General features: G+C 40.1%; 1 protein-coding gene across 1 annotated transcript; it reads left to right on the top strand.

Moving 5' to 3' along the window:
• On the top strand, positions 1 to 27,706 carry eif2b3 (eukaryotic translation initiation factor 2B, subunit 3 gamma). Its single transcript, XM_041054858.1, has 12 exons — positions 1 to 322; positions 1,383 to 1,548; positions 3,421 to 3,578; positions 9,584 to 9,743; positions 10,039 to 10,150; positions 15,581 to 15,670; positions 18,176 to 18,312; positions 18,563 to 18,753; positions 18,966 to 19,028; positions 19,253 to 19,401; positions 23,482 to 23,585; positions 27,463 to 27,706. Exons 2-12 carry the CDS (start codon positions 1,401 to 1,403, stop codon positions 27,513 to 27,515), a joined length of 1,365 nt encoding a protein of 454 aa, XP_040910792.1. The 5' UTR covers positions 1 to 322; positions 1,383 to 1,400; the 3' UTR covers positions 27,516 to 27,706.
• The last annotated feature ends 126 nt before the right edge of the window (positions 27,707 to 27,832 follow it).

The raw sequence follows: 27,832 nt of genomic DNA, 5'->3' as shown, positions 1-27,832 counted from the left end.
TTCCACACGGACGTATTTCACTGAAAGCACACAGGTGTCATCATACGATGCTAGCTGTTAGCTTCTTGTACATGGGCTGTATCAAATAGTTCGGTTACATATATAACTTCTGTCACTGCTGCTTTTCTCAGTTGCTGTTTGCTTTTCAAAGGACGTGTCCGGCTGGCTATGAGCTGTCTCTGAAGTAGCGGTTTCGTTCGCTGCTTTGTGCTAACCGTTAGCCAAGTGCTAACAACAGTGACAGCAACTAAGTTACATGCGTCTACCACCGCTGTCATTTACAGTGGCAGCCGATATTCAGGGACCAAGGAGACTCTGACAGGTACGTTTAGACCCATTTTTACAACCACTGAGCGAGTGAGCGTGATTAATTTACCTTATTGTTGACGCCATGTCGTCGGGTCCGTTAGCAGTGTGCCTCGACCATATGTCAGTGCACAGCTTGGTTACTTGGTCAGCCGTGGTTACTGTGTTAATGACTCGCACAGCTTCAACATAACGTAAAAAGAAATGCTAATGGACTCGTGATTTGTGTGCCATTTACGCAAAAATGAGCTCGCGCGCTGGCTCACGTGAGTGTGCGTGTACCGTGTGTTGTACCCTCGCAGGGAGAGCAACACACTGCACTGTGCTACTTTGCTGGTCACAGTCCTGTGCTGAAATGTGTTGTCATAAGCACATGCTGTGTTGAGACCATACACTGTATGATTAAAATGCATATAAAGAATACACACTTTTAAATAGTGTGCCAACCGTATATGTGTTTTAGTATGAAAGGTTTCCATTTGAAGGTAGATGAGGGGCAAAATTGTACTTAAAATCAAGAGAAAAGGAGAAGTGAATTGGAGTAATGATTGTCAAAATCTGAGAGTTTGACCCAAATCAGTCATAATACTTAAATTATTTTACAGTACCTACAAAATACTTCAAGAATAGGTTCACTATTTTTCAAGTCTGTCCTAAAAAAAATTCCAGGCACTCATATGAACACTGAAAAAGTTTTATGCAAACCTCCTGTTCATACTGACCATTAAAAGCTCTCTTCCTTATGTGCAGCCAATGTAAAATCTGCTGTCCTCTTTTTGTGCAAAAATACATACCAAAGTTTATCTGAGATTTAAAGTGAGGGTTCAGGTGCATGAGTTAAGCAAATCAAGTAGTTATATTCCACAGTTACAGTCTTTTTTATATCAGATTGCCTCTTTTTGTTTATTTGTGGTAATACACAGATGACCTCAGAGCTTCCTCAATACAGGTGTCTCAGACCCACTAAACAAAAGTGGAATATACTGTATTCACGATCTGTATATACAGATGATGTAACCTTATGTCAACAATCCTGAATATAACTCTCAATCTATATGCTTGGCACTCTCTCTTAGCCATCCCCAGCAGATATCATGGAGCTCCAGGCGGTGCTGATGGCGGCTGGTGGGGGCTCTCGTATGACTGATCTGACATACAGCACCCCCAAACCCATGCTGCCTGTTGGCAACAAGCCCCTTATGTGGTATCCACTTAACCTGCTGGAGAGGGTGGGTTTTGAAGGTGAGAGCTGAATTTTTCATTATATTGCTACCTGTGTTACCATAACAACTACATCTTTAACACTACTACTAATATTGTGAGTGGTATTTTTCATGTTTTCAGTATATCTAAGAATGATGTCCTAAAACTTTCACTCAGTACACTAGACTTTCAAATCTATACAGGTGTTTTAAATTATGCTGCAGAGTTAGACCTCTTCTCAGCACTGTAGGGGCCTGTGCACAGAGGGCTTGATTAAAATCACCCTCACTCTCCCCTTAGCTTTGTTGTGCCATTCAGGGTGGGACATCCTAAATGACTTCATGTGATTCCTAGCATAGCTCCACCCACTGTCCACCTGAGCAGAGAACTAGTTTGCCATAATAAGTGAAAACACATTTATGGGTGTGTAGGGCCCTTAGAAAAAAAACATATAATTTCAGACTTTCTCTCTCAGTTTTACTTTTTGTTATCATTATAGAATTTTTTAATTTATCCTGTTCCTGATTAACAAGATAATAGGTGGTTGAAAGATTCATCTTAACAATTCAATGTTCTGCCAGCCAGGTCTGATGTTGTAACATTTTCTCATTAGATTCTCACATTAACTGGATGTGACTTTAGTGGCCGCATGTGGGCTGTGAGTCCTCCATCCATGCACAAGTGGCAGGGGTGGAAAGTGTTGCAGGAGTCCACTGGCATTCTTGGTTAGTTTCCACATAAAATGTAAAGAAGCAAAAAGCCAGACAGTACAGCCAGTACTTAATATGTAAGTTTGGAAAACTTGGAACAGAAAGTGTGCAAAGTTTTAGCATTAATGTGGAAAGAGGACCTTTTAAGAGGAAAAGATTACCTCCTACTCAGACACAAGGACAGTAACTGGACAGAATTTGGACTTTAATTAATGGGGTTTAAGTTTAGTTAAGTTAAACACCTATGCTGAAGCATAGTGAAACAAAAAGGAAAGTAGTACATCTATACCAAAGCTTTTACATTTTAATAACAAGACCAACTGTAAATCTTTATTCCACTCATAGTGAGTGGGATATGCTTGCAAATTGCCTCCAGCAACATTGAGTTGCTCCTTTCACTGTGTAAAACCTATTAAATTTACTGTGCTGCTTTTTTTCTAGTTGTACTTTCACCAGCTTGTCAGCACATCATCAGCCATTGTCAGGTGTACATTTCCTGTCTAGATTTACAGTCCAGATTTTTGCCTCTTGCGCTACAGCACGCAGTGGGTCCAGAAACTCTGGGCTTATAAAGGGATTTGTTGTAGTATGCTGTTCTTGCCAGTAAACAGGGCTGTTCGTTATAAAAGCCTGTAGGTCCACACTAGCCTAAATAAAACTAGCTTTCTATACATAATCATCCTGTGTGGCCAATAGTTTACTGTGTGCAGCCACCTAGCCAAAGCCCTGCAATTTGGTTTTACTAGGCTGACACAGCTAGAGTGAACAAATGCCCGGTAGAAAACATGTTATGCAGACAAGGCTAATTAAACCAGACGGACTCTGCATTTTTTTTTTTTAGATTCATACAGTGGTCTGGTAAAGTTATTACCAACTTTATAAAAAAAAGGCAGAGCAGTGGATTGATTTAAGGTTTTGGATTTATCATAATCAAATACTGTACATATCTAATGAGGACTAATGTCTTTGCTGTTGAGCATCTTTGCACTCATGTCTCTGTTTCTGCATTCAATGTTATCAGTTTTGTAGAAGCAAGAGTATACATTTAGGTTCATCCAATAGGTCCTGATGGTCGCTTTCATTCCCATGAAAATAGAGGTCAAGGGGACTTTGTAAAATGTTAAGACCATCATAGCAGCTTGTGTTTGTTATCAACTGTTGATAGTGTCTTATAAATATTTGTTTTGAACTGTGTTTTCAGAGGTGATAGTGATCACCACCAAAGAGGTCCAGAAGATGATGAGTACAGACCCTAAAATGAAGCTAGATGTTAAGATGAAACTGGATGTGGTTTGTATCCAGGAAGATGGAGACATGGGCACTGCAGACGCTCTCAGACACATCCAGCAGAAGATCAAGGTGTGTGTTTGTTTTTGTTTTGTTTTTTTTTTTCTTTTTCTTTTGAAGCCTTGCTTATAGTCAGAGGAGGGCCAAGCAATACATGATACGCCCACCAATACCATTTACCACTGTAATATAAACCAGTGTTTTGTATTGGAAGGGGCTGCTTTCTTGAGTATAATGTCAACTCTTTACAAAGAAAACTGCAGAGAGGTTGGAGGCAGAGGCGAAAAATGACGAAGATTGCGGGGGAGGTTGAGGTGGGCGTTGTGTGTACTGCTGGGTGACCACTGATCCGTGCCTTTCCCTCCCCCAGATGGCCAAGGCTGCTGAAGTGCCTCACTTCACCTTTTTATAATACACACAAACATTCACAGGCACACACATTTACACATGGTGACATGGTATCCATGACCCCCAACCCCAATTTCCAGACCCCCTCTGTATCCTGCCTGCTGATCCCTCCATCCCTTCCTTCATCCGATTCTCTCTAAACACATGAGGTCATGGTTAAGACTCAAACTCCCTGTGCTGCCAGTCTACCCAGTGCACCATTTATTCTCATCCTGTAGACATGCACATCTGTGCAACATTTGTATTTGGGTATGTGTTGTCCCTCTGTGTATGCCATGGTTCTGACTGGCCTCCTGTGACCATGAAAATGTGTTTTTTATGAGGCTCTGTGCAGTTTAGAACTGTTGATGTATTTCTAAAGCAGTTCCTCTTTCACAGTCATTGTCCTTTACAATTCTGAATAAATTCACAGTTTAAAGAAAATAGTGTAAGTGAAATACACCATATTGAGAAAACAAAAAAAGACACAAGACACAAGAAATCACAAGCACACACAATTGGGATGCTATAGAGAAGAAAAAATTAATTCAAACTTGCCAAATCTTAAATGAAGGTAAGCCTTTGGACGCTTTTGGTATTTAATCATCTCTTGGAGGACTAGCTAGATATGATTCATTCAGTATGCAAGTTTTTAGGGGTATTTTCAGGTCCTTATGTAGAGCAGTGCAATATGAAACATAACTGGCAGGTCGGCTAAGTAATGTTGATCGAGGTGTCTGTCTAACTGAAACGCCAACCAAACAAAAGCAGTGTTTTTTTTGTTTGTTTGGTTGAATATTTTTTCTAGTAACAGTACAAATACAGGTTTGGAACAGATGGCAACATTTTGTTATACAAAACTAACTCATGCCACTAAAACTAGTAGCGTCTGAACTGAATCAAGAATCAATTTTAATCTATATTACAAACCCAAGACTAAAAAAAAAAAAAATAGAGTCATAAGATTTTTACTCTGAACAGTCTCAGTGCAAGCATTACAGAAATGTGCTTCCGGATACCTTCTCTGTTTAGAGCGTACCACATCAAACGTACATTTGAAGACATAAGTGTCCTGCCACTGCAGCTCATTACATTCTTCACTGCAAAATCGGTCGGCTGTGCTTTTGAAAACAGATTTATCAAAGACTCAAAATGCCAAATTTGTTGTGACAAGTGAGTTTAATGTTTTTTCTTCTAGCATTTGAATAGGTCTGTACGGACTCTTATTATTCTCTTCACTCGAGTTCTTTAATAGATGCACAGTATAAACACACACACACACACTTAAACAGGACTAGCTCCAGCATGCTCCCATTGAGAATAGTCAAGTTCCTAATCCTTTGAGCAGCCAGCTAGATTAGAGGCATTGAGTTACACACACTCACACACTGGAGGGCGATGAGTGAGGAAGCGTAACCATGGTCTGCCAAATCCCAGCACAGAGATCACTCAAACTGTCAAACCGATGCATGAGTACAGTATAGACACACACACAATCACTCATCTCTTTACACAAACACCCTCCCATGAGGGGATTTGGTGTATCCTATCAAACAAAATGCTTACAGGAATCAGTGTGCACTCTGGGTGAGCATACTAGGTCATTCCTCTTGATTACTGAAAGGAGAGATTACAAGCAGCATATTTTATTTTGTTCACTCTTCAAACAGTGATGTTACACAAAAGTGGACGGATATGCCTGATTATTGCTTAGGTCTTTCACAATAAGCCAAACTAGTGAAAGGAGTACTTTTCATGCTCTTTTTGCTTTGTATGCTTAAAGCCCCTGTGACATTTGTATTATCATTCAGGCTTAATCACCTGGCAGAATGAGTGTACGCAGGCTAAAAGAACTATATATACATTGGATTTGAAGATTCAGAGGTTCACCTTTGGTCTACGTATGTTTGTCAGTTTGTACAAAACATAACAAAAGGTGAAGAGAGAGAGAAGAGTGAGAGATGGAACTGAGGATATTCATGAGAGGGACACAGCAAACATTCTTAGATGAGACTTAATTTCTTTGTATTTCTCTCCCCATTTTTTTCCTCCCCCAAACTACATCTACCTTTTTTCCTCCTGGTAACATACAACAGCTCAGACTTCATATTTTAAAGAACATGACAGTGTTGACATTCGGTTCATGTGAGACAGTGGATTGGGAGTGGCAGACCATGGTTTTATAGAAGGCAGTCAGTAATGACTGCAGTGATTATAAAGTAACCAAACAGAACAGTGGGCAGAAAAACCAAAAGCTGCATAAAACTGCAGACATCATTTGCAGCATTATTAGTCGCCATTTATTTCCTGTTAATACCAAACAAATTTTTAATAGAGATTTTATTTTGCCAAACAGAGTTTTTCTCAACAAGTATCATATTGTGTAAGAGATGGCATATACTGTATGTAACTCATGCTGTTGAATTCTTATCTAGAAAGTTGATCGCACACTTAAAAATCCTTAATGACAAGCATTTGAACAACAACCGTGTTCTGCAGACTGAAGAGACAGAAGTGTCCCACACACTGCCTAATCAGTAGCACTCACATTTTTTTAATGAGGGTAAAAAGAACGTACATACAAAGAAAGTTTCCAAGTATCCTTAAAGTGGGTTGAGATTGTGTAAGGAGTAGTTTTGGAGTGAAGTCAGCTACCGCTGGGACAAGTGTGTGTGTGTTTGTGTGGTTCAGTGTGTGTGGTCCTGACCTGTCCAGAGACTCTGGCTGTTGAAAGGCCAAAGTGTCTCTGCCTCTCCAGCTGACTCCACTCTGCTGTCGCCTGAGTGTGTGCCTGTGTGTGGGGATGGTGCAGGCACATGCTTGTGTGTGTGTGTGTGTGTGTAGTGCATACTTGTGTGCTCTGTTTCTGAACATGTGTGTGAGCTTGCCTTTGTGTGATAGAAAGAGAAGAGAGTTGAAAGGTCTCAGTGTCAGTAGATCTCCCGCAGACACCTCCAGCTTTGCCGTGGCAGCTTCCTGTCGCCAGGTCCAGACCAGGATATGCTCAGAGTTACTTCTAGGTCAACTGCGTGACCCTTGACCTCCAACAGATACCACCCCCTGGACACACACACATACAACTCTGCTCATCTGTTCAACATTCATCCGTAGTTTACATCATTAACAAATTCAAGTGAATTCTTTCTTTTTTTTGTTACATTGCCAAACATCAGTACTCATTATTAAAAGACTTAAAATCAGGCCAGTGCTTCATGATGTTCTAGAACAAAAATCACAAAATCATTGCAAAAAGACAAAGAAAAAGTGTGTAGTGCTGCAGTGGATTGTTTAGGTTTTTTTTTTCGGTTTTTGATATTGCTCATCATTTATTGTTCAACTATTAATGGTGATTGCTGCATTTTCTGGAATCTCCTAAGATGCTTATACCTATATACTTAATCTATATTATATATATTTGTTGGCCCACAGGTGGTTTGATGTGTTTTACTGAATTAAATGTATTAGGTTTTGCCAGTACTTTGCTTATGACAAGCACAGTTTGACTCTGGCAATGTCTCCTCTCGTTTCTCTTCAGTCTGTCCCTCATCCCACCATCCATTTTTTTTTTTTTATACTTCTAATTTGTCTCTCCAGTAGTTGTAATTACTTGACTCGTGTTCTTCTTCCTCCTTAAATGCGACCCCTTTCTGCACTCACGCGCTCTTGTCCTTCACTCTCTGTCACAGACAGGGTAAAGATGTCTCTGTCATTAAGGCGGCTGGAGCTAATGGTGGGATTAGTCCTTATGCTGACAGCCTTCATCACTGGACAGACAGATGGATACTGCACAGAGACACACAAATGTGGGCGCACACAGACACACATGCAGACATGTAACATCAGTGGAGGACAGTTAAAATGACTGATGTTGGTTAGGTTTTGTTCTCCAATTGTTGGCGGCAGAGTAATTGATATATCAATGGAATTTACAAGCTGTTTGTTGAGACACATTTAAAAAATACGTTGGTTTACAAATTACATAGCTGGAATATCGTAAATAGTTTAAGATGATGGGGATAATCTCTAGGGGGTGAAAAAGAAAATTCTTTCTCTGTTCGTCATTAAGAAACGATGATGAGTTTCTTTTAAGCGAGAGCGTCTTTTGTCATTTGAGTGCTCAAAGCCAATTGGCATGTCTTGTTGTTCTGGGTAGAACAGGGAAGATAGAAGGTTATTTGTGTCAGTTTCTTCCAGGTTCATGTTAGAAATGTGAACCAGGCCTGAATACAAACGTATCTGGATGATAACAAAGGCAGAGGTGGTCTTGGCTTTGTTTCTTTTTTTCACAGATATGATCACACACAGACTCAAAAGTAAACACAACACATATGTCAACAGTCAAACACTGAAATGGTCCTTAAATCAATCAATGGAAAATAACAAGTAGAGGGCAAAATAGATGAACAAAACTTAAAATACATTTAGCAAACTCAGGGTTGTTATTTACCTTTACAGGTGGACCAGTTACTGGTGATATTAGGACATACAGTATGCAGTGAAATAAAGTTAAGGTCATACCGCCCAGTTCTGCTACAGACAGTAGTTCTATTAATGTTTCTAAAAGTCAAGTGTTTTCTTGTTTAATGTTTAATGTCCACATAGGACAGCTGCTAATGATTTTTTATGTTTTTTTTTTTTTTTTTGCATTATACGAGTGACCTCGGTTATTTGTTGCAGCAGAAAAACATAATATCCTATAAGCCATTTTTCTGCTCTTCAGAACTTCACTCATGTTTTAAGTGTCACAAATGGATACTTCCTCCATCTGTACTGGTACTGGTAAATTGTAATCTTCCCACTAGCTGAATATGTTAGGTTTTCTAATGTCACAACTTTTCACTTTCAGCTTTTATTTTGCATTGATTGCTATGATGTTACTGTGCATATAGTGATATCTATGCAGCTAAGGGATGAAAGCTGAACTCAAATTCAAACCTTTTATAATAAAGCACATTACTAAACAACAGAATTGGATCGAATGAGCAGACACTGACATATTCTTAAACAAAACTAATGAAACAAAGCAAGATTTATTACTTACTGCAGTCACTGAAGTCACTTTAATTTAGGACCTACAAGAGTGTGTGTGTGTGTGTGTGTGTGGGTTGGCCTGTATACAAGCACTGCTAAACTTGGAAGAGCGCACTGTTGACCGAGAACAGTTATTCTTTCATTTTCTCTCTCTTTCTCTCAGTGAGCCAATTTCTGTCGTGAATATTGAAAATAACATGGTCCAGGCTCTCATGTCCTGAGGTGTTTATGTGGAGCATTGTCGCCACATGTATTTATGTATAGTCTGCATGCCGAGATGACTGTCGTGAGTGAGCAGACCTCTCTTTATAAACATAACTCGCCCTTCAAACTGTATTTCGTGCATTTCTGTGTCTTTTTGGGCTTTTGTGTGTGAGTAGGGGTGACAGTGGAAATGTTTTTTTTTTTTTTTTTTTTAAATCACAACAGGTGGAGAGACATTGTTCCAAAACAGAGTACACTAGCCAGAAAGCTGTCTTTGAGAGCCTGGAATCTGTGTACTTGGTGAAGCAATCATAGTCCTGTCAAACCACAGCAGATCCAGTATGTTACGGTCATTTTGTTGTATCTAACCCTGACACACTGAAATAAATAGGCTGGTATGGATATCTACATCAATCTTATTTTACCGTCTTCCTCTTGTCAACCTCTCTCCTCAGACGGACATCCTGGTGGTGAGTTGTGACCTGATAACAGATGTGGCGCTTCATGAGGTGGTTGATCTGTTCAGAGCCCACAATGCAACACTGGCCATGCTGATGAGCAAAGCACATGAATTCACAGAGACAGTCCCTGGCCAGAAGGGCAAGAAAAAGACAGGTAACAGAGTATGTGAGGAAAGGACATGAAACTGAGTACAAAAGATGTTACATGTATGATATGATTCTGAAAAATAATATGATGTATGATTGGTGCTTATATAATATAATGCATTTTAAGGCATATTTTTGTGCAACTGTCAAAAGTTGTTATAGCATTACAGAATTGGTTGGTGCCCAGATGTTTATAGTACACTGCCATACCTGTAAGCAAAGCAAAATTATTGTGGAAAATTCTTACACTATAATGTCTATTATGTTTCATTAACAATATGTATTGTGTATTTTTTTCCCAGCTGAGCAGAGAGACTTTGTTGGTGTGGATGAGTCAGGGAAAAGGCTGCTGTTCATGGCCAATGAGGCAGATCTGGAGGACGGTCTATCGATTCGGAAGTCCATCATGAGGAAGTAAGTCAGGCTAACAAAGGGATAGTAATGCACTGAGAAGACAAGTTTTCAAACTTATTAAACTAAAAATGTATTGGCATTAAGCATATGTGAAGGCCCGTATGTCGTACTTAAATGCTGTTCAAAGTGAGAAACAGAACTCTGTGATACTCTTTAGAGATTTTTCTTTATGTTCACGTACATCAACAGTTTCCTCAGCTGAAATAACAACTGTCCTCGGCACATTTTATTAGCCGTGGCTAATAATATTAATTCTTTAAGTTGCTGAACCGGTGCATCATGCTGTCTGTTTCACGTTCTCATCCCACTGTCTGTATTTGAGTGTTTGGGGTTTGACTGATGATAGATATGTTCTGTACATCTGTAGAATCTCAGGTTTGGCAGAGCAGATGTTTAGGTTTCTAATCAGAGTTTTTGAAGGCTGCGTGTTCTGTGGCTGGTGTGTGGGATTTTTGTTACAGGAAGAGTACTCTAGGTAGGTTTTCGTTTCGGGGTCCTAAAATGCATGTATGTGTGAGAGCGGGTGTTTTGGGAGCTCGTAAATACTTCATGGAGCCAAAGCCACTGTAAATTCTGGCCAATAAGAGGGGGGCCAGAGCAGCTGCTCGCATGCTTCCCTGCACAGGCAACTCTTGAGCCACACACACACACACACAGATATATATACTGTCTTTTTCATACACACAGAAATGCTTATATGAACACACACAGAAACACATAACACAGCCATGAGGTGGACACTGATGGAGAGAAAACACTCACGAGTTGCCACAGTGTTATGGAAACACATTGAGCCCACAGTTAAACATTTATAGCTTACATTGAAAGTCTTATAACCCATAAATCACCTCTGATCATTTATACACACACATCAGTAAATACATAAAATCCTTGCATGAATCCTTTGGTAGAGCTTTTTTAAAAGATTAGAGTCTGCTGAAGCCCATTTTCCTCTTTATTTCATTCTTCTGCCATCTATCCTTTATTGTTCCATACAACCATCCATCCATTTTTTCATCCTCCATCCTCGTTCAGATTTAGTCCTGTGTCATTTTTTTGCCATCCCTCTCTACGGTTTCCACATGGCTGAGGTGTTTTAGCTCAAAACATTCTGCACATGTGAGGTTGTCTGGCCTGGAAAATGCTTAAACAGTGTGAATGGACTCCAGCAGAGCTTCCCCTTGTACATTACAGCTCCACCTGTTAGAGTCTCATGGACACAGACCATTTATTGCAAAGTACAATAAAAGGACAGGATTACGAAAATTCAGTAACACGTTTCAAAAAGTTTTACTGCATCAGTTAAGATTATGCAGTACTTTATGTACTTTATCTTGTATTAAGTGTACTTGATACAATCAGTATTTTTTGGTTGTTATAGTCTTTTTTTTTTAAATGTCAGAACTTCTGAATGACTTAGATTAAAAGGATTAAAGGGCTTGAAAGCTAAAATCAAAGCACTGTCATGGGTGGCAGCCTGGTTTTCATGTCTCTTTTTCTTCAACCTGTCTTCCAACATTTGAAACAATTGTTCAATTTATGATCAGTAGGTTGGCAGAAGATTCATATACTATTTTGATGATTGAATAATTTATCACATTTAACACATGCTGGTTACAGCTTCTGAAATGTGAGGATTAGCTTTTTTTTTAAACTTTTTTTTTTAATCTTCATTTATTAATGTTGGTAATTACACATGCAGCTCCTGACATGCAGATCTTGGTTCTCCTATCTGTGTGTCTTGGATTGTTTGTCCGACAAGGACTGCAACTTGAAATCATGACCATGGTCTCTGGAAAACTGCGATGGGCTATTTTCTTTTCATTTTTTGACACGTCATAGGCTGCACAATAAATATATAGAGGTCTGTGTCCATGATCTCACGTACCCAATGTGCAAGTTTTGTCAGTTGTCAGGAGTAGCCCGTCTGCAAAAGCAGAGCCGTGTGAACTTAAGCCTTATAACACAGGTTCAAATATGTGAGTCAGCTCAATTAAGAAAGCATCTGTTAGACTAGCATGGTATTAAGGGAATCACACACATTTTATTTTGGAGGCAATAGTTGAATGCCCTAAATAAGTCGTAAGCCCTTCAGCCCTGTTGGCTCTGTAGTGGAAACCTGACTAATGAGGGTATTAACAGTCATTCTGCTGAGTCTGAGTCATCGTCCGCTGTGGGGTTTTAGTTGTAACTAAATAAGACATTATGCTGTGTGTGTTTGTGTGTGTTTGAGAGTGAGAGAGATGTGACTCCTCTCTCCCACTGAGGACTTTAGTGGTACTTTAGTAGTCAGTCATTAATCCAAGGGTTGAGTCATCCTTGCCTGCAGAGGCAGTAAATTCCTGCTCCCCTCGACACGGAGCTCTACAGCATTCGCAGCAACCAGAAATCACATGATTCCGCTATTAGGAAAAGAGGGATGTTTACCCTTGTTTGGGAAATGCAAAATGTTTGTTGGGGTTGGATTGTGCAATAAGTGTAAACTAATAAATTAACATGTGGCCAGAGCTTGAGGTTTTGAATCAGAAAGGATAGCAACCCCCAGAAACTGTTGTTTTAGGTTCCAAATAGTCTGTATGAACACTCTAACGTTAAAAAAAAAAAAAAAAAAAAAAGTTCACACAAACAGTTTGATTAGGTGTTGTCATGTGGTACAGATAGTTTAGTTCCATATGTATTTGTTTAGCCTGATAATAGAGGTAGAAAAAAGTGGTTTGTTTACTGTTTTGTTTTGTTTTGAGGACCAAGTAGAAGAATCAAGAATCAAGATCTTTATTTGCCATTTGTACACAAACACTCAGTCTGGGCACATAGGAATTCTTGTGCGTTACTCAGGAGTCAAAACTTCAATAAGTACTAAAAGTAGTTGTAAAGAAAGCAATAATTCAGTAAAATTAAAAACTACAACTTAATCTGTTGGGCTCTGACTACATGGCAGCACAAAAATTGGTGCCAGCCGGGTCGTGTGTGTTTTTGTGTTTTTATTGCAGTTTAACATGAGACATGTTTTGTGATGAAGAGTCATGAGACCATGTCTAGCCATTTTGTGCATATTATGCAGCACCTGTACGAACAACAAGTGGCAAATGCACCTGGATTCACCCTCATTGTCCTTGCACATGTGACCAAGGGATTATCCACGTGTTTTTGTTAGGAAAGGAAATCCTGAAGTCCTTTACATCCTCTATTGCTTTTTTTTTTCACAATTTTTAGGGGCACTTGTTTCTACCGTTGCTGTCGATCTCATTCACTCACTGACTCATTTAGACACACACACACACACACACCCCTTGCCACAACCCAGTAATCCCCAGCTCTCTCTCTTCTGCCCACTCGCAGGTGCCAAGCACTGATGTCACATGCTGGGTGTTCCCATAAATTCCACTTAAAGCCCACGATACACACACACACACAGGCACACACCTGGGAAATGTTGTATGAATAAATACATTTGACAAACACCCACAGAGCGTGTCTCTGTGCGCGCGTATGTGTTTTTATGCTTTTGAATAAAATACCTTAACACAGATGAACACACACGCAGTTTGATTTATGGCTTTCAGCATCTGGTTGTAAAATATGTGTGACCAAGCAATCCCCCTGAGTCACTCTAGTTATACTGTGGCCTGCTGAAGAGAGGGGGAGAGTTTAGAGGAGGGGAAACAAGAAAGCTTGAAAACTGTAGAAAAGAGTTTTTGAGGAAGTGAGTGAAGGAAACGTAGAGGAAGAGAAAAAATTTTTTCATCAAATGTAGGTACAATGTGTCATTCATCATTATTTCATTCAATCCCATGCCAATATCACATTGTGGATCACTGCAGATTTATTAGTTACTGCTAATTTCTCTGTAAATGTTAAGGGGTGACCCCAGTGAAGAAAAAGTTTGCGCCTTTATTTTGTAAAAGCAAGCTTTTTAAAGTGGTTTAAGAAATGCTCCACGACTTTTATTGTGGAAGTTTTCAAATAAAATATTAGCTGTATGTACTGAGGCAGAAATTCATTCAGATGCATCAACATTTTTTTTTCAATTCTAATCAAATTTATGTAACCATTTTTTATATGTTTGTCACTGCTGATTCCAATACTGGTACTAACTAGTACTGATTACCATGATGACATGATGGGACTGTCCCATGAGGGCAGATTTTTAGAGCTCCAGAGACTTGTACAATCTATGTCAAGAAACTCAGTAAGGTGACAACTTATTACCTTATTAAGACTTGTTGGCATGAATACTTTAGTGACACACAACACACCACTCATTATCATTATTGGCCTAAGATGGCAGAAAGAAAAATTGTTGTAATTTTTAGTTTTAGGTTTTTTTTTTGTTACAGTCCAGTTTGTCTGTATGTAGCGTATTATTTCAGATTTTGTTTTTCAAGGAGCTATTAGTTTCTGCTCATTTTAGTGCGGAATAATAAATCAACCTGCTGAGATCTGGGCATCACTGCGAACAGTGAACCTCATGTCTGCTTTTAATTTTTGTCAAAGTTACGTTATTGTTGTGTGGTAATGAGGCACAGACTTTTCAAATCAATTTGCTTTTACAACTTTAAAAATCTTTAAAAAATACAGCACACTTTGAAAAATGGTTAGTGGTAATAGAAGGAATATGTGATTTGTAGTAAATGGGCTAAAACATGTAAAAGCACCGGTATGGTTCTTTTAGGAACAATGCACCCTGCAGTTTTTATTATGTAGTGATTGAAAGGGCAGAGGAAGAGGAGGATAGGTAGTCAGAGGATGAAGGAGTGAGTGTGGATTTGTTTATTGAACCCTGGAGGATGAAATGGTTTTCTTTGGCTATCGCTTCGTAAATGTCACATGTTCAGACTCAACTATGTGTCCATGTGTGAATGAATGAGTGAATGCATGGGTGGGTGAGTGCATGTGGCCCTGTAATCAACATAAACCTTTCTTGCTGGCAGCTGTCTCATGGCAGCAACTCTATGGGGCGACATCTACGGTAGCTGACAGAGGACAATAGACAGATGCCACTGTTCTCTGACTTTCATGTAAGCCTAAGGCTGTGTCTGGCTTTCATCAAATGTTCCTGTCATATGTGCGAAGCGGAGGTAAATTAAAAGGGGTTTCAGTAAATGAGAAGCAAACGTAAAACATAAAAACAGCAGGTAATGAAAAGAATCAAAGCAAATTGTTCTCCAAGTAGCAGCCAAGGTTTAGCTGTTTGTCATGAAAGTGGTGCATGCATGCAGTGCGGCTGGGACTGCACAAATGCATATTCTGATAAAATATTCAGATTTATCATTTCTGTGCATCAGGTATTTCCATTTTGTGTGCAAAAATGTCATATAGAATAAATTGACAGAAATCTTATTTTAATGCTGTGTGTGCGTTTTTGATGAAAGGATGATTTTGACGTTGTCTGTCTCGTTTTCTCTGTCTGTTTCTCATTTTTACCTGCAGACATCCCAGGATGCACATCAAAACAGGCCTAGTGGACGCTCATCTGTACTGTCTTAAAAAAGCAGTGGTGGACTTTCTCACCGAAAACAAGTGAGTTCTTCACTTTTTTCAGACTATTAGCTAAATAATTAGCATGTTGATAGACAATTAGCCATCCCACTTTATAGTTTAGCCCTGATTTTTGAAAAAATAATTTGCTAAATGACCAGTTGATGTCTAATGTGTGAGCAGAGCTGACTAACAGACTTTGAAGTGCACACAAACACCCGCACAGTCACATCGACATGAACTCACATTCACTGCTTAATCTGTAGTAAGTGTTAAACATGGTTACATGGTGTGTAAGGCTTTGAAAGGTCCTGTTAGCAGGGTATTCTAGCGAGGTGTTAATTTGTTTTACTATGTGCCACTGAGGCAGGCTGTTAGGCCTTTAGCCTCTGAAGTGAAGCACTGTCACAGAGAGCCTTCTGTAGCTGCCCGGACTCTAGGTCCTTGGGTAGAATCTGATAAAATGAAAAGATCTTTGTGATATCTGCAGGCGTTACTGGTATTAGTGATGACATAATGGTATTCAGGGTCAGTGTCACCTCATTATTCTGCTTGATTCACAGTACAGGGTAGTTTTAGTTTTCACAGTTTCAGTGTCAGTTTGATTCGTTTTAGTATCTTGATCTTTCTTATAAATGTCAGAGGAAAATAGACTTGCTCACCTTGGTTTACAAGCGGAGCCTTTCCTCCATAAAACTAAATGGGAGAATAAAAAAAGTCAGGATCACAGTGTCCTCATAAATATAAAGAACAAACTTCTGTACTTGGTTGGGCTAACACTGATCAAACATCTTAATCATTTCAAAATCAAATGCTGCTGCTTTCAAGATAATATTTTGAAGCATCATAATTGCCAGGAAAAAGAAGAGGAATAAATTTTCTTGTTGGTAATTTGGAGCTTCTTGTCATCACGGCAGACTTTAGGGGACGATCTCGTCCAGCCCATGTCTTGCCAAAGACACTGAAAAATCACTCTAGCACTTCACTTTCTATCTAAATGCAGCTTATCTTTTAGTAAGATTACAGCACCAATGCAACCCCTTTGAAAAAAGCTACTCACTTGGCACTGCCAACACTGCCGTGACATTGCAGTCGGTATTTAAGCTCCACAGTGGAAATTGTTACATTTTTGTGCTGTGAAATACTGCGCCACAATCATGTTATGCAGACAGTTGCCTGAATATATTTCAACACGTCGCCTTTGCTGACCATAATTACTACCTTTACATGGGCAAACTGTGCACACTTAAAGAGGAGACATAGGTAGCGCATTACAAGACTGCTTATAAAAATATCAGGCACGTTTGATAACAGTAGGACTGGATCCAGATGGACTCCAGACCAGGCTGCAAGCTAAGGAACAGCATGGTGGTGATGAGTCCTCGCTGACACGCAAGGACAGGGTCCCCACTGAAAGTGGGTGCCAGGCTGAAAGTTAGATGGTGGAAATCTGTTCTTACCCATGGTTAAATTACAGCCATTTTGAATGCAGTGTGTCCTCACTGTACCAGTTTTAGTTCACACATAAATAAATCTAAAGCCAAGCTAACAAACACAGATCCCACAGCTATACTCAATCTCTCCACTTTTTTTTTTGGTTAAGGCGAGGGGTACACTTTAATTGCGATAGAGATGTAGATATAAATCTTACATCATTACATCACTGACGCACCCTCCGCCGCTACCATATATCATCTCTCTTGTTAGATGACTCATTTCTTTCTCCAGCTCTTTTCTTGGACTTTCTTTCACAGCTCCTCTCTGTCTCTCTTCCTTTCTCTTCCATGCTCTTTCTCTGTCTCTTGCTTAAGGAGAGAAATGGACAGAGTAACTGTTGTTTTTCTCCTGTCATTCAGATGGAAATTCTAATCTCCCTTTAAAAGAAAGTAAGAGAGGACAAGTGGGGGGGAGGGAGGGGATCGGGGTAGCATGAGGTGGCGGAGAGCAACACCGAGCACAGCACAGTGCTGAGAAGAGGAAAAAGAAATTAAGATGGGGAAATTACCTCCAGGTTTACACAGACTTGAAAGCATGGTTCAGCTTGTCCTTGATATTTACCACATTTATTAACTATCTACTCTGCCTGGATAAATGTCAATTCTAATTAATCATTTACTTTGTAAATGACTGCATTACCAACATAGTAATGCACTGTGGATGCAGCATGAAGTAGTGTGTGATCTTGAACTGCAGAGCTAAATGAAATGAATAAATCTTTTATTCAGTTTGTATTTTTTTTTTCTGGCACAACCTTGGCCCTTTCCTCTCTGAAAAAAATAAAAATGTATCTCAAATGCTAGCCAAGCATTTGCCAAGGACGTCACCAGTTAAGGAAGAACTGAATACAGCAGAAGTTTTGAAGTCAAAGCAAAGTCATAGCAAATGCATAAATCATCTGAGTGTTTCTTTTTATGTTTTATATGCATGGCACCATATGAATACTATTTTCTCGTTTATTCATGTACTATTTCATTTATGCTTTGTGGGATGCTACACATTTGTGGTATGTTGAAGTCTTATTACATCTTTCCTTTTCTTTTATCGCAGATCCATCTCATCAATCCGTGGTGAGTTGGTGCCGTACTTGGTGCGGAAGCAGTTTTCCAAAACCACCAACAGTCAGAAAATCAAAGACGATGCAGAGGATCAGAACCAGAAAAAGAGTGACTCCTCTACAAACCACGGTCAGTGTTTGCCCTGAGACATCACTACCTCGTACAGCAACATCAGAGGAAAAACAACACTCAACAACCACAGCACTATAACCTGTTTAAAATAGCTATGGATCGTGATCATAGGCCATCAGCACTGACAAAGAAAAGGACAGCTCTGTCCATCCCAAGGCATGTCCCCCAAAACAGAATGTATGTTTCATCATTTTTACTCCCACCACTGCTCTACCTGCTTCTCTTCTTGTTTCTGTTTGCATCCCAGAGCTCCTCATCTCATCACGGGACGAGCCTCTCCTCCAGCTGGCCCAGGAGCGCTCCTGTTGGAACGACCATCACGGTGACATGAGCGAGGCTTACCATGGAGGAAAGCTACGCTGCTATGTTCACATTGTGGACCAGAGCCTGTGTTATCGCGTCAGCACTCTAGCTGCTTACATAGAGGCAAACCGGCTAGTGAGTCAGAGATTAACCTGCTCCATCGAGGATTTTTGTTAAGAGCAGTTTAACTGTTTTTCAGCTTTTATTTAGAATGTTGTGTACTTGGCACAAAGGCCCAATTATATCAGGGGGATTGCTGAAATTATCTTTCAGTGTTTGATTTAATTTTTTTTATTCCATGGGCTTTTAATCTCATGTCTCTCTCCCTTTTGTCTTCTCCCTCCCAGGCCCCGAAGCTGTTTGAGGAGCCAGCAGTCCATCCATCTGCTGTCATTTCTGAGAGATGTCAAGTAAGAATAATGTATTAGAAGTATCACTGGTCAGTTCAGTAGCCATAATTAAATTTGCCCAGATAAGAGATTAGTCATTCTGTTTATTGTTCTATATCTTTTTAGCTCCCACACCATTATCTCTCTCAGCTAATTTACACGTAATAATGGTTGTAGAGGCCTGTGTAAGTGTCTCTGCCTGAGTAATGTTTCTGTTTGTGTGTGTGTATTTGCTCTGTCTTCAGATGGGATCAGACAGTATGATCGGAGCCCTGTGCCAGGTAGCGGATAAGACTTCCATTAAGAGGTCCACTATCGGGATCTCCACCTCTATAAAAGAAAAGGTCAAAGTCACCAACTCTATCATCATGCACGGGGTTACCATCGAGGAGGGGTGAGAACACACACATCTCTACAAACGCACACATGCACACACTCGTTGATGACACGTACTTTGAAGTTATTTTGTGAACACATTAATTTAGCCTGAAAAAGAATTTCACCTTCGAGGCATGTTTATGAATTAAAGTTTTAATCCTCTCGTCAGCGGGTGCTCAGTTAGCACATGCATACTGTGTGTGACCGAACGGTAATTAGCAATCAAAGATTTCCAAATATAACAACTCGTCTTTGTGTTGCCAGGAAAAACCTGTAATGAACATCTTTAATCTCCTTTCATGTTTTTATATTTTTACACACTATCCCAAAAACTACTGAGCATTTTCTGCCTGCTTCTGTTAACACTCTTTGATTTTTGCAAATCAAAGCAGTGATATGCCCAGATCCTCATTCACTGCATATATTTCCATTGAATTTTCTCGATGCTGCTATGGGCACATAGAGTGTGCTTGTGTGTTAGACAGATGCTTGAGTATGTGTGTGTCTGTTGGTGGGAGGTGTAACAGGTTTTGTTTTCCGAGCTCTATGGGGTCAAAAAGGGATCGCTGAGTTAACAATGCATCTATTGGTGTGCAACCAGCCAGAGACCAGTTCCAAACAAACACAGAGCTGGTGAAGTGAAACAAACAACATCCATATATTTCATTTAGCCTCTACTTTACTCACCTATACCCAGGATCCCACTGGTTATGGAATTTGTGGAATACTATGTGGGTTTGAAAGGACATCAAAAGTCTGAACCATTGAACAAATTCTCTTAGAAAGTTAAGTAGTTCTGAAATTATTTATTGATCTGTTCCATCAGCACCAGCTAATCAAATGCCAAAAATTGTGCCGGTTTTCATTTTGATAATCTATTAAGAATTTATTAAGTTAAAAATGGAGTTAAGTTTGAGTTTGTAGTGACTCACCAGTGTGACAGTGAGGTTTAAGGGCATGCCAAAAGTAATGTGGTTACATCTCAAAGAATTTAATAGCTTGCTTCTCTTTTTCCATCTAATGCTGTTGCTTGACACCATTTATAACAGGAAACAGACACAGCCATAGGATATGCTTTAAGCTGTACAAATGTGCTGCCTTTCTTCTTACTCCTCAGCAGTAGAGGATTCACATCATTGCAACTTTTTTAAGTGAGATATCACCTCAGTGAACTGGCTAGGAATAAAATTTACAACTTTGTTGAGGAAACGTAGAGGGTCAGTGCAGAATAGTGATGCATCACGATTAGCAGCATTGCACATCTAGCACATCAGGATTGGTGTCAGCTGTAGCCAGTAGTTTAAGTGATCAAAACTGACTGCTTTGTAGCAACAAAAGAGGATTGTACAGACAACGCTATTAGCTACTGTAGAATTAGCATGTAGATTGATCTACACAGAAACTCCGGTGGAAAGAGACTTTAATGCACTCATTCACAGGCTCCTTTTCTTTTATCTCAATTTCTTACTCCTCCCTCTCTTTTCTTTCCATCAAGGCCTCAACGCCATCTCTCTCCTCTCTTGCTCTCTCTCTCTCTCTCTTTCTGTCTCTCTCCATCTCTTCTTAAGCCTTTCATGGACCCCAGCCAGCCAGCATGGGGACCCTCATCATGCCCATGTAGGTGCACGCACAAAGGCATGAAAGAACGAGAGAGACGGTAGAAGGGAAGAAAGAAGCGAGGGGAAAGCAAGCTAGCACGCAATAAAGAAATTGCAATTCTTTCTTTTCTTTCTTTGAGGACATAAGAAGGAAGGAGAAAGAAGGAAAGAAAGAGCCAGTATGAGGGGATTAGCAGACCCCGGCCATGTCGCAGAAACCCCTCGCATTTCTAGTTTCTTTGTTTGGAGCTGACCAGAGCTTGTTGACAAAGCGCTGCATGTTTGGGAAGGGGGATAGTAGGGGTCAACTTTACAGGGGGGGGCAGGGGTGGGAGGGGGGTTGGCACAGAAGGTGGGGGTTGACGTGTGTATGTGTGTGTGTGTGTGTGTTTATGTGTGTGTGTGTGTGAGAGAGAGAGAGAGAGGGAGGATGGGGGGGTCATGGCAAGGAGGAGCCCTGGTGTTAGTAATTAGTGGTGTTTCAGCTCCGAAGCTTCTTTGGTGGTCTCTCTCTCTCCCTCTCTCTCTAATGTTACAAAACTCTGAATCTTGTAATCTCCCATCACCATCTACCACCACCACCTCCTGGGTAGTCACTGACACACACACGCACGCACACACACACACCCCTTTCTCCCTCTCCCTCCAGGCCTAACCACCTGAATAGAATGGGCCAATACAAACCTGTCTGTGTGTGAGGTGCAGAGGGCCAAGTGTGTGTGCGTCACTGCCTGGGCAAGATCAACATGTGTTCTCCACCGGGCTCCCCAAGCTACTGAAACACATACACACTTGCATTCTCAAACCCACACACACCTACACGTACACGTCCTCCACGATTAGTCGACACAAGACACACAAGACTGTCTGTGTCTCCTCTCCAAGAATTTTATGGTGATGGTTTGGCTGAATGTGAGTGTGCATGGTGGGTTGGCACTGCCAGCTCAGGTGGGACTGTAGCACAGAGCCAACAACGTCCTAATACACACACATACACCCATGCACACACAGCATGGCCTGCTGTTGTTCTTTAATATAGAGTACTGGTTAGAGATTAAGAAATTGGTTAACTTACAGCTTTCCCGCAGGAACTGAAGTAAATGAAGCATTGAATGTTCAGCAGTTCCTTTCTGATGAATTATCAGGACAATACCTTATGGCAGGTAGTAGTATGTTGCTATCAGAAAAGAATAATCAGGGAAAATGGCAGTCACCAGAGGAAGACATACTTGTTGGCCAGGAGTTCATCCTACAGCAAAATAATGACCAAAAGCATTGGAAGAAAAGAACTAGACAGTGGTTTCACATGATGAAGACCAGCAGAGTCTTCAGACTTGGAGACTTGGAGCTGGTTTTGGATGAACTGGACAGAAGGTGAAAGGAAAGCAACCTGCACATGCAGCACATTTGTGGGAACTTGTGCAACAGTGTAGAGCTGAACTTTATGAACAATATTTAGTTTCCGTTGTTGAAAGAAGTTCACGAGTGTGTTTGACTGCTGGACAAGTCAAAAACTTAGTTCTAGCTTTAATTTCAGAAAAACTCGAGACATTGAATTAAGTAAATTTGAATAACAGCTGGAAAAAGGGGGTGTTCTAAGCCTGTTGAGCGGCGGTGTATATGAAAGTGGCATGTCATTAAGTTCAGTTGATTGGACATTTGAGTCTTTGGAGCAGGTGAGAGGATGGTTGATGGGGAAACAGGCTGAATGACTCTACTGTCAGTTTTACCTCCTGCTACTCCACAACTGTGCAAGTGGAGAAGGTTAGCAGCCAACAGTGGAAAGCTGTGGTTGTACTGGGCAGCTCCCAGTGTTAATGTTCTTAGCTGTGTGTATGTACCAATGTGTGTGTCTGTGTGTACATAAGCTCCAAAGAAGAAGACAGAATGTGAAGCATGTACGAATCTCCAGTGTAGCTTGAAGAGCAAACAGAAAATGTTTCAACATTATGAAACCCGTCCCAGCAAAATATTAATCTTTAATTACTCAAGAGTTCGTAAACTATCAAAGGGCTATTGTTGAGTGGTTGTGAATGTTTTAGTTCATTACAGCTGAAAATATTTTCATAATATCTTAATTTGTGGATTACTCTTAATCATCATAAAATTCAGTCAACACATTTCTAGAACATTTCAGACTAAACCTAAACCTTTATTGCAGGTATTGCTGCATTAGTTTTGGTTAGTGGTACATAATAAACTGGCGATAATGTCGCCTTTAGAGCAGTGGTTTCCAATTATTTTTGGCTTGTGACTCCTTGAGATGAAAGTATTCACTATTCCACAAGAAGAAGAAACATTTTCAGAAAAGTCATACAATTGAATATAATAAACATGTTTTTTCTTCTTTTTTTTTTTTTTTAACCCTTGTATCATTTTTGGCCCCTCATATTAGTCTTAAGACCCCAAAGGGGGTCCTGACACCCCAGTTGGGAACCACAGTTATAGAAAATATAAGAAAAAAATTATTCATGTAATTTGTGTGTTATTTTTTTCAGGTGTAATGTCCAGGGCAGTGTGATTTGTAGTAATGCTGTTATCGGCCGAGGAGCAGACCTCAAATACTGTCTGGTGGGAAACGGACAGCGCATCGAACCAGAGGGTGAGGCTAACACACATACAGAAACACACATATACACATTTAATATCTTAATTTCTGGTAACTGTGGGTATCTTTTAGCATTTTAAGCTTTCAAATGAAGTCAGCTGTTTTGCATCCCCAACTTAAAACTGAAGAAAAACAATACAATATAACACCGCCCGTGTCAGCATCTTTACAAATTAATGCTATTAGAGTTTTCATTGTCCAGGTTTATTGTTATTTTGTCCACCCTAAGGACTTCTCTCTGGCCGACTCAGATGAAGTGTTAATGTATGTGTGTGGTATCCGTAAGTGCCAAGTGTTGGAGCCAACTAGGAAAGTTTCTTAATTCTGAAGTCTGTGTGATAGAGAGATTTGTCAGAGATTTTTTTTTTTATTTCCTTAATCCTCTTGTCCCCAAAGCTAGCTGTGTGCGCGCACGCGCGTGTGTGTGTGTCTGTGTGTCACATTGATGGAGAGGTTAGAGAGCAGGGCCAGAACAGGACCACCCGGAATTCAACAGCAGCAGCCTCCAGCCACGTCCAACGCACACACACTCACTCACAGAGACACACACACACTCACGCACATATAGAAAAAGAGAGAGCGCAAGCTCGGCTACCAGACTGAGCAGCCTAATTGAGTGAACAACAGGGTGCTCTAAGTAACAGCAGTGTGAATTTGAGCTAAACTCGCCTAAAACTATTCGAAACAGTTGAGACTTTCTGGAGCATCCAGTGAGCGATCAGTGCAACAAAACTGATCTGGCTTCAGCTTTTTTTGGCAGAATCTTTTCTGTTAGAGACCGCACCAAGTTGCTAACATTATGTTGTTAAACACTGGAAACTTGGACCCATGGTTGCATAATGGTTTTGCATACACTGTATAGCCAAAGTTCAGTCACACAATAGTAAAGTATCAGCCTCTGTTTCTCTGACAGAGTGTAAATCTCTCTGTCTCCTGATGTGCCTCTTGTTGTGTGTCTCATAAACATCTCACAGATACACTCTTGTTTTATTGTATTTTTCTCTCTTTGATTATTATTATTTTATATAGAAATCCTTATATTGTCTCAGGTATTTTAAAATGGTTCTACTGTATATTACTTTTTTTGAAGGTTTTACAATATGTTCAGAATCCAGCACCTTATTATTTTTATTCTCGATTTGGAGACAGAAAACTTCCATTAAAAACAAACCTTATCAGGAGATCAAAACTAGGAGAAACCTCAAGAAGAGCAATAGAGGAATGACCCCACTTCCATGACTCAGGAGGGGATATTATTTTACTGGTTCTTGAATCATTATTATAAATAACTGGCACATTAACTTTCTGGCATATGCCGCCACACGTGGTGCACATCAAAATCTAGTTTCACCCTGAGCAGAGTAAGAAAAACAAAATAAAAACAAACCTGAAATATTAGAGTTTTTTTTTTCTTTTCCTCATCTTTTCTCATAATCTAGGACCATAGATGTATATAGCGTGTGTTATGCAGAACATACTGATATACACCATGTCAGCAAGTGAGAGCAGTAAGGAGCAATGCAGTTTCTTAACTTGAGTAAATCTGAACTAATTGGCATTGTTGTTTTAAAAAATATGTATTGTCCTAGCATTCTGCTGTAATCCACTTATAACAACAGTTTTGATAGAATCGCTGTCTGCCATCAGTTTTTCTTGATGATATCACATTATTCTACATAATACACTGTGCTAATTATAAACCCGCTCCCTCTTTTAATTTCTGTTGTGCTCTAAGAAGGAGCACAGAATTGCCACTAATCTCAGCGGCTGACCATGGGCTGCTAAAGACATTACACACCCACTCTGCTGCTGAAGCTGTTAGCAGCTAAGGACCACCCTGGCAGCTAGCCTCACACTCATTCAGTCACAGACAAAGTAATAATGCACACATGCAGGTTTAATCAGGTGCTGATATTTATAAGATACATACCTGTGCTGTGGCTGCATATATAGACAAAAACACACAATTTCTCCATCAGCCTCCCTTTGATCTAACGACGCATCCTGGTTACATTTAAGTGTTTACCTGACATTTTTAACTATGTTTGCTCAGAATAAGGGCTTGCAGAACAAATCAGAATCTTGTTTATGAACCTATGGCTATTTTCTGTCCTTAATTTGTATATGTGAATACATGTGGTCTTAATTCATATGATGACTGTTAGTTATTGACAAATCAAAGGGCCCAATCAGAGTTACTTTTCCTCCCTTTCTCTCCAGTCACTCCCTCTCCTTCACTCTCCTGGTGTCCCATGCTCCATTTGTCGTCCCCTCCACACACACACACACACAGCAGAGGATAAGCTCCTTCATAGCAACAGATTCCTTCACACTAAAACCTGTCTGTGTGGATGGAACATTACTCTCTGCCACCGTTTGCTTTGGATCAGCACTGGTGCTCGGGGATGGAGGGATGTAGGGAGGAGTCGCGGCTGCTCTCCTCATGCTGAACTAGGTTGGGGTTGAGGAGGACACTGAGAAAATGCCGACAGACTTAGTTGCAAGCATCGTGTATTTCTTTTAGTGAGGTTCAGGTAGCAGCCAGTGTGACCTAAGTCTTACTACACTGTGTATTCTGGGACTCATCTCAAAGAAGTGAAAATACCGTACAGGGGATGTGCATGTTGTAGCCCATTAACTACAAATTGCGTATACATTTCTTTCCTAGCTCCCAGGCAATCTTTGTTTTCCATTAATTTCAGTGTGGTATCAAAATTAATACGCAGAAATGACTTAATGAGTATTACAGTAAAGCTTTCATTTCCTTTACATTCTTGGTAAAAGCGATACAGACTGCTTGCAGTAATAAAGTTGTGAGCAAAGAGCTATTTCGAAAACTCTCCCCGTTGATGTAGCTGACGAAACTCAGCCCCAAAATGCAACTCTGTTTGGCTGCAAACTCTCAAATCTCGCAGACTGTGATACGCTTGTTCATCAATAAAGTATACGTGTAGTTTTCATGGAAACACAGATATGTTTACATTCAGTGTTTCTCAAGAAAATACATTATATGTATCCTTGAGGTATTTTTTTTTCTTTGATGATAAATCACGTATTGCTCACACGTTTGATACCTCTTCGTTGCGTTTGCGGGTTCATTGCTGTGTTTATTTGCACATCAAAAAAACGTCACGTGGTATCTTTAATAGGATTAACAGTGCAAAACCAGCGGTATAGTCCTGTCCTTCTACAACAACAGTATTTACACAATAAAACACAAAAAGAGTACAACACAGCTGCAAATGTCGTCAGAAGCTAGTCACATTGCAGCTATTATTTGGGTGGGGTAAGATTTTTGTTTGTTTTTACTCTGTTTGGACTGTGTGGGCCACATCCAGAACAACATTTCTATTGTCTTGTGATGAACAATAGCGTGTCTCTGATTCTGATCAATAGCACAGTGAAGTACAAGGCCCAACCCCATCATGGCTGGCGTGAATTTGAGATGTGTTGCGTGAGAAGTTCTTGTTATCGATTGTGATTTCCATATTTACTTTTATACCTATGAACAGGGTGTCTAATAAAAACCGTTAACTGTAATCCATTCTAATTCTGAAATGGGGCCATTCAGAGTATTAGGAAATGATAAACATCTTGTTGGGCCACGGTATGGACAGAATAATCATTTGTCCACAAACTGCATATACAGCATGTTTTAACTGTCACTTGACCACCATGCATGCGTCTGAGGATAATCTAGATTTAAGTGGATCTGAAGGATCTAAGAACGTTTTCATTTCTAAGAGAACCAGAAAAACTTTCTTTGAGTTCTGTTCAGAACACAAAGATTACCAGAGCTGTCAGGTAACAGTAACATCTGCCTTTGATGCAATCTTTTCTATCAGTGTATAAATTTCTTTCTCTTCTTCAGCTGAGAGGACTAACGAGGTCATCGTTGGAACAGACCAGCTGATGGAGATCTAGCTCCCGTGGGGAAGGAGTGGGCATCACCTCATTAACCATTCAGAGAGCAGAACACAGAGGACAACTAATTAATCAGCTGACCGCCCAGTCAGAAGCCTGGATGCTGCTTGATGGTTTCACACACTCTTTCACCATTGGGCTTTTATTTTGTACATTGTGTACAAATAAAGACAGGTCAGCTTAAACCCATGGATCAGTTTGTTGGTGTTTTTTTTTTTTTTGTTCTTCCTTCATCTCTTTCAGTTCTTTGTAATTTTTGTACCACACTAGTTATTATCAGATCATTACCGTATCCTAATAGCAGGACCCAGTTTACC

The sequence above is a fragment of the Toxotes jaculatrix genome, chromosome 14, assembly GCF_017976425.1.
Source record: "Toxotes jaculatrix isolate fToxJac2 chromosome 14, fToxJac2.pri, whole genome shotgun sequence".
Taxonomy (NCBI): Eukaryota; Metazoa; Chordata; class Actinopteri; family Toxotidae; genus Toxotes; species Toxotes jaculatrix.
The sequence above is the reverse complement of the archived record's forward strand: the minus strand, read 5'-3'. Positions and strand labels throughout refer to the sequence as shown.

Coding starts and splice junctions, on each gene's coding strand:
- eif2b3 (XM_041054858.1), top strand. CDS start 1,401: ATGGAGCTCCAGGCGGTGCTGATGGCGGCTGGTGGGGGCTCTCGTATG. Junction 3,579..9,583: donor ACATCCAGCAGAAGATCAAG/GTGTGTGTTTGT, acceptor CTCTCTCCTCAG/ACGGACATCCTGGTGGTGAG. Junction 19,029..19,252: donor TCATTTCTGAGAGATGTCAA/GTAAGAATAATG, acceptor CTCTGTCTTCAG/ATGGGATCAGACAGTATGAT.